The sequence below is a fragment of the Priapulus caudatus genome, unplaced genomic scaffold (genome assembly GCF_000485595.1).
Source record: "Priapulus caudatus unplaced genomic scaffold, Priapulus_caudatus-5.0.1 Scaffold908, whole genome shotgun sequence".
Lineage (NCBI taxonomy): Eukaryota > Metazoa > Priapulida > Priapulimorpha > Priapulimorphida > Priapulidae > Priapulus > Priapulus caudatus.
The window spans coordinates 9571-21601 of record NW_014577969.1 but is presented as its reverse complement, the minus strand read 5'-3'; the positions used below and the strand labels follow the sequence as shown (position 1 = coordinate 21601).

The following is a 12031-nucleotide window of genomic DNA, read 5'->3' as shown; positions in this document are numbered from 1 at the left end:
TTATAATAGCCGATGCCAGCCGGAATGAAATATTCACGCTTGTTGCTGTTAGCCGTTGTTAAATGCGTGGTGCGTACACAGAGACACAGAGAGGCGTAGCGGGGCGGTAGGTTCGCGCACGTGGCAAGGCAAACGATCGGCGACGGTGCTAGCAGTGACGTCACTGTGACGTTGATCGACTATTCTATGTCACCCTCTTGGGTTTCCAAATAGCATATCGTCGACCTGAATGCGCTGCGGGGAAGATCAAAGCCGACATGTTGAAGCAGAATGTATGTGCGTTCGGATGTGTTCATGCGTGTGCGTGTATGTATTCGTGCGTGTGTGTGCGTGCGTGCGTGCGTGTGTGCGTATGTGACTGTGTTGTGATCCTTAGGGCACATATCATCATCCTTTGACTATCTTTCGTGTAGTCAGTATCGCCGTCTTATCACGCAACAGTATCGGGAGTTTTACTCTTCCATCCCTTCATTCATAGTAAAAAAATGCCGTATAGCAAGCAATACGATCGCTTTGCAAAATAGGATATCTATATATTGAAAAATCCTATTGACATTTTTACACACTCATATTTATGCGTATGTAAGCATAGCGACCTTGTAGGGGTATGAGCCGGATATCACGAAGATTGTTAAGCCTTCAGCGCAATCACCTGATGAGGAGTTTGAATCGAGTGTCGTTTACTATTCATGACGGCATGTGTTCTGAGTATCCACTGCATTGCGTCGTTGTGTTTCCCACGCAGTATTCGGGCAGTGCGATATTGTAGCCGCCGCAATGATCGTCACAGCTACAGTTACGGTATTACAGTGGGAAATAATTTCCGAAAGGCGACATCGCATACCAAACAACTTCCACAGATCGGCGGAAGTTAATTTTGAGAAATCACAATGCCACCCTCTGAATTGACGTAGCAAGTAACGCCATATCTGTTGTTAACTCAAAAATAATACGAATACAAAGTAATTTGAAACTTCCATAATTTCTTCTTGAAACAGCTACTTTTCTCTTCCCGGCACACACGTGAAATGGCCACTTTCTAACGCGATTATACTTCAAATTGTAGGTTTTGTTTAATAATTTCCCGGTGGCCGCAGGAATGCCAACCGAACTAGCCACCCACACTATCAGATGCAGTGTGGACTCTCGTTTTTTTTGAAAATAAAATTTGCAATAGAGTTCTAACCCGTTCTATCGATAAAGAAAAAAGTTTACCACGCTGAAGTACAACAAAAGGATATAATTATTTGACCTTTTTCAGCACATTTATCTGATTTGCGCGCGTAATTTCTTACGATCGGCCGTGACTGCGGTGTAGAGCGACCCGTACTGGTAGTATGGATCCACGCGGCTCTTCAACGTCTCGTTGTACTCGTGATCTAACGACGCAAACTGCTAGTAGAAATATCCAGTGTACTTTTAGTGTAGCACTTCGGTAGCTGGGAGATTCGGGAGGACGTGGGAGAGATGCTGCTGTTGCTACGTGCCGCCAGCAGCAGACTACGCAACTGTTTAGTTGGTGCATAGAGTAGAACATGTATTACATCTCTTTCTCCCTCCCTCCCCTCCCCCCTTCTCTTCCTCTCTCCTTTCCTCTATTCTCCTCCCTTCTTCCCTTCCCCCTTCCTCCCTTCCTTCCTTCCTCCCTTCATCTCTTCCTCCCTTCATCTCTCTCTCCCTCACTTCTTCCCTCCCTCTCTCAATTTATTTATCATATTTCTTGCCTTCTCATTAGGAGTTAATAACACAGCACGCCAGAATGTTTTCGCAAGCAACCGCTCGTTGACGACGGTCACGCCAATGCAAATGTATTCTAATTAAGAGCGGTGAAGCACTTTGTTGTAGTTAATCGCGATACGCTCAGATGACGTAATAGATGGACGTGATTAGACATCCGGCACGGCAGGCGGCGCTGTATGGGCATGCTCATCATGCGGCGGCGGCGGCGGCGTCTGATGAGTGTAACACCTGTGCAATTAGCTACGTGAACAAACGTTCTAATGAAGGTGAAGTGCACTGCGATGAATCTTTGTTCACATATCAATTAAGAGGTCATGGGCGCCGGACAATTCGCTCTCGCCGCTCGTAGCGCGCGAAGAGAGCGAGGTAGTAAGAGAGTAAGGGTGCTATAAACGTGCCTACGCTTGCTATAATCTGCCTTAAAGCTGGTTTATAATTACCCAAAAATGCCGTTTGATTCCCGCTCATAGATCTAAACCTGCTTTAAATTACCCTAAACCCGTCCTAAATGTAGACGCGTAAACACCGTTATGTAGACCCGTATGCCCTCCTGGTATTCCTCTATGTGTTTATCGACCCGCACTTGTAGTGCTCCTAAATTTTTTTTAATATTTCCACGCTTGTGATAACGCGAGTGCAACGATCGCAATCCGTACACTTTCAAAGGCTTCCTGAAGCTCGCGTGTACAAAGGTATTGCCCTCCTGTGGGACGGCGTACAGTTGCGCGACGTCGCTATCGCTGTTGGATAGAAATAAATGAGGAAATGGCCTATACCTTAAGGAAACAGTCAGGGTTACGGACAGGTACCTCTGTAACGGCCCAGTGGAATGGCACAGTGCAGTGGAAAGTGCATTGCAACATAACTGCGCTTCAAATTTAATCAAACTCATATCTATTTCATAAAAGAGATGTCTCTCTACGTTCTCGATGAAAATAATCAAAAAACTTCATCGCTAATTACGTGACGGCATTTATATATTGTAAATTTATATAAAAATTTGTTTTTTTCTTATTTCACAGAAACAGCAGAGTTGGGACCTAACTTTTAGCCATAAGTTGTTAATAATATTAACTAAAAAACTGTCCCTGGATTTTTTTAATGCTTTAATTTAGGAAATAAGTTTAATTTAAATTTAGAAGATGCACGAAAATTTCTAATGATTTTTAAAATACAACAATTTCGTAAACAAAGAGCCATAACCTCTAAAATATAATAATTCCAGGGACCGTTTTTTTCCTTATTGACTACGTTACGAATTTTTTATGGTGTATATTTGTAAAGTTTTTGTTGCAATTTTTTTACATTAAAAGTAAGTACTAACGCGAGACTAAATGTATCCTCAAATTCTTACCTGATAAGATTGTTTCTCAACTAATTAAAAATCCAAAAAACTGGGCGATTTGATATATTTATAACGACATTAAAACGCTTGCTATGGGTTATGTATGAGTTACGAGTGTTTGTTTACATCGAACGGAATAGCAAAATAGGAAGTATAAAGCAGCAATTTAACCATAAAAAGTGAACAGAATCACTTACATTTTGTGAATAAGTGGACATAATGTTTTTTATTTTTACTATTTACGGTGACGTAATAACTTTAAATATGTTAGCATTACAACGGAACCAACATTTTTGGAATCGGAGTTGTGAGTTTCGAGAAATAGCTTTTGAAAAATCAGCAACTTCAGCGTTTCTATGGAGATATTAGCACTTTTCCACATTTCACGGTGATTGAACTGCTGTGTTTAGAATATGCGTATGCGCGGATTTTGAACTGTTTGGGAGGCTATATACATAATATCTACGTAGGGCCCTATACATAGCTGCCAATGGGCGCCATCTATCAAATTAACTGGGTATTGAAATTTCGACGGAAAATCAGTTTGCCTGTTAGGTTACTTAATCGTTTTGGTCAGCCTAGTTCCGACATCTTCAGAGTACAGGGCCAATAGCTAAAATGCGTAATATGTAACTGGGCGCGCGAGCTACGACCAGTAACAGTACGAAAAAAAATCGGCCAGGGCACTTAGATATGCGAGGCGAAACGTCGTCGAAACTAGCTTGCAACGTCGCTGCGACCTCGCGAACATTCACCGTTTGCAAAATTGCGACGCTATTCGCATAGTTAACCATGGTTATCTATATTATATTTCTATGGTCAAATCTTATGACAGCGCTATCACGAAATTAAGCGCAGATCATGCAGCCTAATCAGGCTCTCTCTCTCTCTCTCTCTCTCTACTCTCTCTCTTCTCTCTCTCTCTCCTCTTCGCGTCTCTCTCATCTCTTCCCTCTCGCTCCTCTCCCTTTCTTTCTCTCTCTTCCTCTCGCTCTCTTCTCCATCGTCGTCTCGTCTCTCTCTCTAGCTCATCTCCTCGTCTCTCTCTTTCCTCTCCCTTTCCTCTCGTCCCTGCTCTCTCTCCCTCTCTTCCCGTCTCTCTTTCTCTCCGTCTCTCTCCCTCTCTCTTCCTCTCTCTCTCTCTCTACCTCTCTCTACCTCTCCCTTCATCTCAGTCCTCTCGTCTCCCTCTTCTCTACTATCTATCTCTCCCTCTCTCTCCTCCCTCCCTCATCTTCTCGTTGCCGCTCTCTCGTCTTCTCTATCTCCCTCTTCCTCTCTCTCTCTCTCTTGCTATGTAAAAACATCTCTGCTCGTGCCACCGGCGCTAAAACATCCACAATTGATCTAAACNTCTCTCTCTCTCTCTCTCTCTCTCTCTCTCTCTCTCTCTCTCTCTCTCTCTCTCTCTCTCTCTCTCTCTCTCTCTCTCTCTCTCTCTCTCTCTTTCTCTCGCTCCCTCCCTCTCTCTCTCTTTGCTATTGTAAAACGATCTCTGCTCGTTGCGCACGGCACAAAGCACGCGGCGCTATACATCCACAATGAGCTAAATCTCCGGCGACCGCAGTTCATCAAGCTGGCTGGCTTCGACGTTAAAGCTGCGTTATCATGCCCTGCACGCCGCTAAGCCCTAGCTTCCTAAGAGCCTGCTTTTTGACGATGCCATGCACAGCGTGAAATCGTATGAGACTCGTCTCTGCCGAGCTTGAGCGTCGTGCGAGCTTGAACTGAACACTCCTTCCCATACGTCAGAGCAGCTGCTAAGCGGCAACGACTGACTCTGCTGCTGCCCGTATCGCTTCTGTAATTCGCAGAGATGCATTGAGAGTTAGGGGACGTGGGGCTGTTGAATAAAAAACAATGGCTGCTAGAGTCCAGAGAGCGTACCGAATTTCTATGCGATGGGTGAGCAGCGGTGTCACACTGCCGTAATGTCTTTCGCTCAGAGGGTTTCAAACTGATATGCAAGCTGAGGCCTCGTGATCGTAGGATATCTTAGCAAACCAAGGCGCGTGATAGTAAGTCAGCATAGCAAGTAAGTCAGTCAATCATATATAGTCATGTAGCATAGCAAGTAAGTCAGTCAGTCATATATAGTCATGTACTGACTGACTTACTTGCTATGCTGACTTACTACGCTACATGACTATATATGACTGACTGACTTACTTGCTATGCTGACTTACTACGCTATATATAGTCATGTAGCGTAGTAAGTCAGCATAGCAAGTAAGTTAGTCAGTCATATATAGTCGAGCAGCTTTAACGGCGGCCAGCAATTTCCCGCTGAGCTCCTGCTTGAGCTGATGAGATCAGAACACAGAATCTGATCAGCTTCCCTCTCTCTTTCTCTCTCTCTTTCTCGCAGGCCAAGGTAGCTGCAGCCGAAAAGACGGAGCTGGAAATCGACACGACGCGCAGTCAGTACATCCCCGTCGCCGTGCGCGCGCAAATCCTATTCTTTTGCATGAGCGATCTCTCGCTGATCGACCCCATGTATCAGTACAGCCTTGAGTGGTTCAACGGAATCTTCCTCGGCGCGATAGCCAACGCCGAGCGAGCAGGTCAGAGATAGTGCGCGTGCGTGCGTGTGTGAGTGCGTGCGTGTGTGCGTGTGTGCGTGCGTGCGTGCTTGCGCGCCTACGGGCGGGTGGACCACCCGGGGTGCGTGTGTGCGTGCGTGCGTGAGCGCAAATGCGCGTGTGTTATAAGCCCGGCGCACACGTGAGTAATTTTACTCAAGTAAAATTATGCATGCGTCAAAATACTCACGTGTGCGCCGGATTTTCGTTGAGTTTTCTGACGCATGCATCAAGAAACTCAATATCAAACATGTTTGATAATTTTTTACTCATGCGTCAAAATACTCACCGTTTGCGCACTAGCTGCGTAAATTTACTCAACACTGGTATTCACAGCGCATGCGTTTAAATCATTGTGCGCCCAGTATTGGCTGCGCACAGTCACGTGATCAGCATTGCCACTTATACCTGGAGTACTTTTACTCACGTGTGCGGCGGACGCAGATAATATTTCGCGTGAGTATTTTGACGCATGCGTCATTTTACTTGAGTAAAATTACTCACGTGTACTCCGGGCTTTATGATCACGTTTGTACGTATCAGATTTATATGTGCATGTATGTGCGTACGTGTATGCGAGCTTGCGTGCCTGAGTGCTTGTATATATGCCATTAACTTACCTCGTACCATGTCACTTGACATTTACTTTCATTTTTTAATCTTTGAAAGGCAAAATGGTAAAAACCTTGAATCGCTATTGCATGACATCGCTTGGCACTACAAAAAGAGAGGTGTAATGCAGTGGGGTGGGGGTTAATGTAGGGTTTCGTTGGAGTAGAAATCATAATTAATCAGTGCACGCATGTTCGGTTTATCTCTCCGCAGACATAATGCCTGTGGAGAGATAGATGAAGCATGGATAGATAGATGAAGCATGCATTACGTCTGAGGAGAGATAGATGAAGCATGCATTACGTCTGAGGAGAGATAGATGAAGCATGCATTACGTGGATAGATAGATGAAGCATGCATTACGTCTGAGGAGAGATAGATGAAGCATGCATTACGTCTGAGGAGAGATAGATGAAGCATGCATTACGTTGCTTCATCTATCTCTCCACAGACGTAATACATGCTTCATCTATCTATCCACAGACCATGTATTACTGTGGAGAGATAGATGAAGGACGTAATGTATGCCGTCTGTGGAGAGATAGATGAATAATGTATGCTTCATCTATCTCTCCACAGACGTAATGTATGCTTCATCTATCTCTCCACAGACATAATGTATGCTTCATCTATCTCTCTACAGACGTAATGCATGCTTCATCTATCTCTCCACAGACATAATGTATGCTTCATCTATCTCTCTACAGACGTAATGCATGCTTCATCTATCTCTCCACAGACGTAACGCATGCTTCATCTATCTCTCCTCAGACGTAATGTATGCTTCATCTATCTCTCCTCAGACGTAATGCATGCTTCATCTATCTCTCCGCAGACGTAATGCATGCTTCATCTATCTCTTCGCAGACGTGGTTGAACAGCGCATCGCGAACATCGACGCCCGCTTCACGTTCAGCCTCTACAGCAACGTGTGCCGCTCGCTGTTCGAGAAGCACAAGCTGCTCTTCGCCTTCCTGCTCTGCACCCGCATCATGATGAACGACAACCGCATTGACATGGTGCGTGCCGCAGCTATGTGTGGGCGGCGTCACCGCGCCGACCTGTAGTAGATGATGTCGTGGCTGTGTTGATTGAGTGTTGGGTCTGTGTGTGGTGCCATAATTCTGTGGGTAACGCTTCTGCTATGTAGGTGGCGCCACTGCTATGTAGGTGGCGCCACTGCTATGTAGGTGGCGCCACTGCTATGTAGGGGGCGCCACGACTGTGGGTGAAGATACGGCTATTTAGATTGTGTGTTGGGCCTGTATGTGGTGTCATGGCTTTGTGGGTGGCGCCATTGCTATGTAGGTGGCGCCACTGATATGTAGGTGGCGCCACTGCTATGTAGGTGGCGCCACTACTATGTAGGGGGCACCACGGCTGTGGGTGAAGATACGGCTATTGAGATTGTGTGTTGGGCCTGTATGTAGTGTCATGGCTTTGTGGGTGGTGCCATTAGTATGTAGGTGATGCCACAGCCCTGGGCATGGTTCTAGGACTATGTAGATAACACGATGTCATTGTGTTTATTATGGTTCTGTAGATAGCACTGTACTTAATAGGTGGTATCATGAACCGGTAAGTACCGTCATTATCGAGGTCCCTAATATTTTCACCACCCCCCATGCTAGCATGACACCAATTCAAGGTGCCTCCAGCAGCACGTATTCTGCTTGCCCGATACTAATTACTTTTCACCGTAATTACGCGTTTCTAATTATTACCTGGCACTAATTAGTTGAGACAAGACCACTTTGTGTAGCGACTTTGTCTTTTCTACACTGTCATTTTATTATGATGGTTATGTAAGGTAGCTCTTCAACGGTAGGTAGGTATTTTCACGATTGGTAGTTTCATTGGCAGCGTGATTGAAATTTAGCTGATTGCTGTCATGTACTATTGTATGTCAATGTCATCGGATACCCAAGGCCGTGAATGGCTATAGTCTCCTGAGCAATTTGTGGGCGTAGGTGGTCGTAGGGTGTATATTATTCAAAACACAAAGAGCCTGTTATTCAACAAATGCGTGTGTAACTTACATCACGGTGAAACACGTGGGCATGATCGTTACCTTGAATAAATAACCCATGCAATCTGATTTTCTCCGGTACACTAATAGCCAATCAACGCTATGCCTGTTGTATGGCTATATCGGCTGCAAAACATAATTTATGAAAAGAATGAAAGAAATTTGAGGCTTTGAGTAGATATGCACGCGTGGCAATCCTTTCAGGCTTTTTTTCTTTCTTTTTTTTACACGTAAGGCAATTTTTTATTTGCAACTTTTCAGGTTCGTATCACCAAAAGCCCATTGGAATGTTAATGGGATCTTGGTATTGCCAATTTGCTATCGGTTAGATGTGTGCAATTTTAACAGCTCAGCAACGTCTGACGCATGTCACTGATCCCTGTGCCGCGAACACGCATCACAATTGTTCACAAACGTCTTCTGTTCCCGTGCAGGACGAGTGGCGCTATCTACTGGCAGGTGGCACACATGCGCCGAATCCGAGACCCAACCCGGCTTCTGAGTGGCTGTCCGACCGTGCGTGGGACGAGTTCCTAACCCTCGCTGCACTCCCAAACTTCACCGACTTTGTGGACGATTTTGAAAACTGCGCGGTGGGACTGAGAGCGATATTCGACTCTGTCGAGCCACACAGGTAAATCACACGACGTACATAACGAGTTGTGACAGCGGTTGCCTTAACGCTTAAAACACAGACACTCAACGTCGTAGGTTTTTATGTATTTTAAATTTATTAATAATTAATTAGTTATCAAACTGTTGTCCAACATTTTATCCCACTACCGCACAAGTGGTTCCATCATAATCCTCGCTAGTCACTTTCTAAGCTGATACAAGCGGCTTGTGGGCTTTTAGTGGTGCTTAAGTGCATTTTCATGGGATACACGTGTTTTTACAGAGAGGCTCTCCCGGGTGAGTGGGAAGCGAGAATGCAACCCTTCCAGAAGATACTCATTCTACGGTGCCTTCGAGCCGATAAAGTGACAAATGCATTCCAGGACTTTGTAGCTGCAAATTTGGGACAAAAGTTCATTGAGCCACAGGTATGATTATTGCTTTTACACCGGGGGGGGGGGCTTGCATGGTAGCACGTCATATTGTCCTTAGACAGCAAATTACATTCTTTTTAAACCCTGTCATATTGTCCTTGATCCACACGTCATGTTTTTCTTAGGCTGCAGCTCACATGGTTTTCGGATCACAAGTCACATTTTTCTTGGACTGCAGCCAACATTATTTTTTGCAGTCACATTTTTTCTTGGATTGCATGTCAAAGTCCTTTATTGACTGCTGCTCACATTCACCTTCACCCCAGAAACGCCACACGAGTTATGACACAATGATACTAAAAGCCTGCGTTTTTGCATGAGAAAATTTCCACCTCAATTTTTTGTTGTTTGCTGAGACTAGTCGATGGTTAGAATCATGTGTCACGTTGCAGGCGGTGGACCTGTCGGAGGTGTTTAAGGACTCGTCTCCCACCTGCCCACTGATCTTCGTCCTGTCACCGGGCACGGATCCCGCCGCAGATCTCAACAAGTTTGCCGAGGAAATGAAATTCTCAAAGAAGCTCAACTCGATATCTCTCGGCCAAGGCCAGGTGTGGCTTCGCATACTGAAAATGCTTTGGCTTTTGATTTTTTTGAGCAATTACCCTCAACATACGTTATAGCAACGTAACGTAACGTAACGCTGTTTTTTTTTAGCAATTAAACCTACGTTATAGTGCTGAGTTCATGACAGGTTTCTCTCTGCTATTGCTCGTGTCAGGAGTCTGTTGGCATGATGATTGTGACCTCCGTCTGGCAGTTATACCTGTACGTGTTGTATGCGTATGTGTGGTAACCAATGTAGGGTCCCCGAGCAGAGGCTATGCTGAGAAGTGCCCTGGAGAGGGGCAAGTGGGTGTTCTTCCAGAACTGTCACCTCGCTCCCAGCTGGATGCCAAGCCTCGAACGACTTATCGAGCAAATAGATCCCGAGAAGGTATATAAACATATCAGATATTGTACATACGTGTGTGTGTGCGTACGTACGTGTGAGCTTGTATGCATGTGCGGTGTTCGTGTGTACCTGCATACGTGCGTGTGTGCGTGCGTGCGTGCCTATGTGCGTATACGCAAGCAGGTGTTCATGCAGGCGTACGTGCGTGCGTGCGTGCGTGCTTTTGTGCATGTGCGGTGCGCACACGTGTGCGTGCGCGAGTGTCTACTGTTACGCTTTGTATGGTAACGTTATTGTCACTGAGACTATAATCATTCTATATGACTATATTCATCGTATATTGCATGAGTGTACACATCAGAAGTTACAATTATTTGTTTTTATTCACTCCTGCACACTTTCTACATTGACAGTATATAATATGCCATTCTGACAGTATATACATAGACTGATGTTGTAACGTCCGCTGCAGGTTCACAGAGATTTTCGCGCATGGATGACCTCAATGCCGAGTCCGAAATTCCCAGTGTCCATCCTGCAGAATGGCTCTAAGATGACAGTAGAGCCCCCTAGAGGCATCAAAGCAAACCTACTCAAGTGCTATGCCAACTTCTCTGATGAGTACTTTGATTCTTGTGAAGGAAAGGTAAGTTTGCACCAGGTTTGTGCTGATGTGCCTACTCTCGACACTATATCATCTCACGGTATATGTGATCTAGGGGTCACCTTGATACGTATATGTTGTTTTATACACAGTTATACAATGGTCGAATTTATTATGCAATTGTGAATTTGTGATGAATTGTACTGCATTGCCCTGCATTGTGCTGCGTTGTGGTAAGTTGTATTACGTTGTAATATTGTTGATAAGTGTGTTATGTGTATGTTGTGACGGACTGCGCTGTGTTGCCCTTCATTGTGCTACATTGTGGTAAATTGTATTAAGTTGTAATGTTGTTGATAAGTTGTTATATTATGTGTGCCTTGTGTTGGATTGAGCTGTGTTGCCCTGGATTGTGTTACGTTGTTGTAAATTGTAGTAGATTGTAATATTGTTGATAAGTTTGTTACGTGTATGTTGTGATGGATTTCGCTGTGTTGCCATGCATTGTGCTACGTTGTTGTAAATTGTAGTAGATCGTAATGTTGTTGATATGTTTGTTGTGTATATTGTGTTGGATTGTACTGTGTTGTGGTAAATTGTAGGCCTATTAGATTGTAATGTTGTTGATATGTTTGTTCTGTATATTGTGATGGATTGCGCTCAGGGCCGTACGCAGCAGGTGGGCAGCAGGGGCAGTTGCCCCCCTAGAGATTTTCAGAGTATGCCTTTTAATGGGACAAATACTGCACACTTCTAGAAATAAAATAGAAATGTGACAAAAGGTTATCTTAAATCATCAAAGAAATATTACACTTTAAATAAAGAAATGTGAAATTGCGAAACTTTAGGGCACAGGGGGCATGGGGAGTACCTTTGCCCCCTACAGAAAATTTCCTGCGTACGGCCTTGATTGCGCTGTGTTGCCCTGCATTTGTGCCACATTGTGGTAATTGTATTATATTGTAATGTTGTAAATGTGTTATGTGTATATTGTGTTGATTGTACTGCGTTGTGGTAGATTGTGTTAGATAGTTGTATTAGATTGTAATGTTGTTGATGAGTGTGTTATGTGTATATTGTGTTGGATTGTGCTGCGTTGTGGTAGATTGTATTAGATAGTTGTATTAGATTGTAATGTTGTTGATGAGGGTGTTATGTGTATATTGTGTTGGATT

The 12031-nt window shown here is 44.5% G+C and overlaps 1 protein-coding gene across 1 annotated transcript in view; it reads left to right on the top strand.

Moving 5' to 3' along the window:
* The window catches only part of LOC106814343 (dynein heavy chain 1, axonemal-like), an 87915-nt gene that overhangs the window by 68224 nt on the left and 7660 nt on the right, over positions 1-12031 (top strand). Inside the window, exons 27-33 of the mRNA XM_014818644.1 lie at positions 5454-5649; positions 7147-7298; positions 8743-8942; positions 9207-9351; positions 9750-9908; positions 10163-10294; positions 10725-10898. Coding sequence (XP_014674130.1) covers positions 5454-5649; positions 7147-7298; positions 8743-8942; positions 9207-9351; positions 9750-9908; positions 10163-10294; positions 10725-10898 — 1158 coding nt within the window. The remainder of the gene's footprint in view (positions 1-5453; positions 5650-7146; positions 7299-8742; positions 8943-9206; positions 9352-9749; positions 9909-10162; positions 10295-10724; positions 10899-12031) is intronic.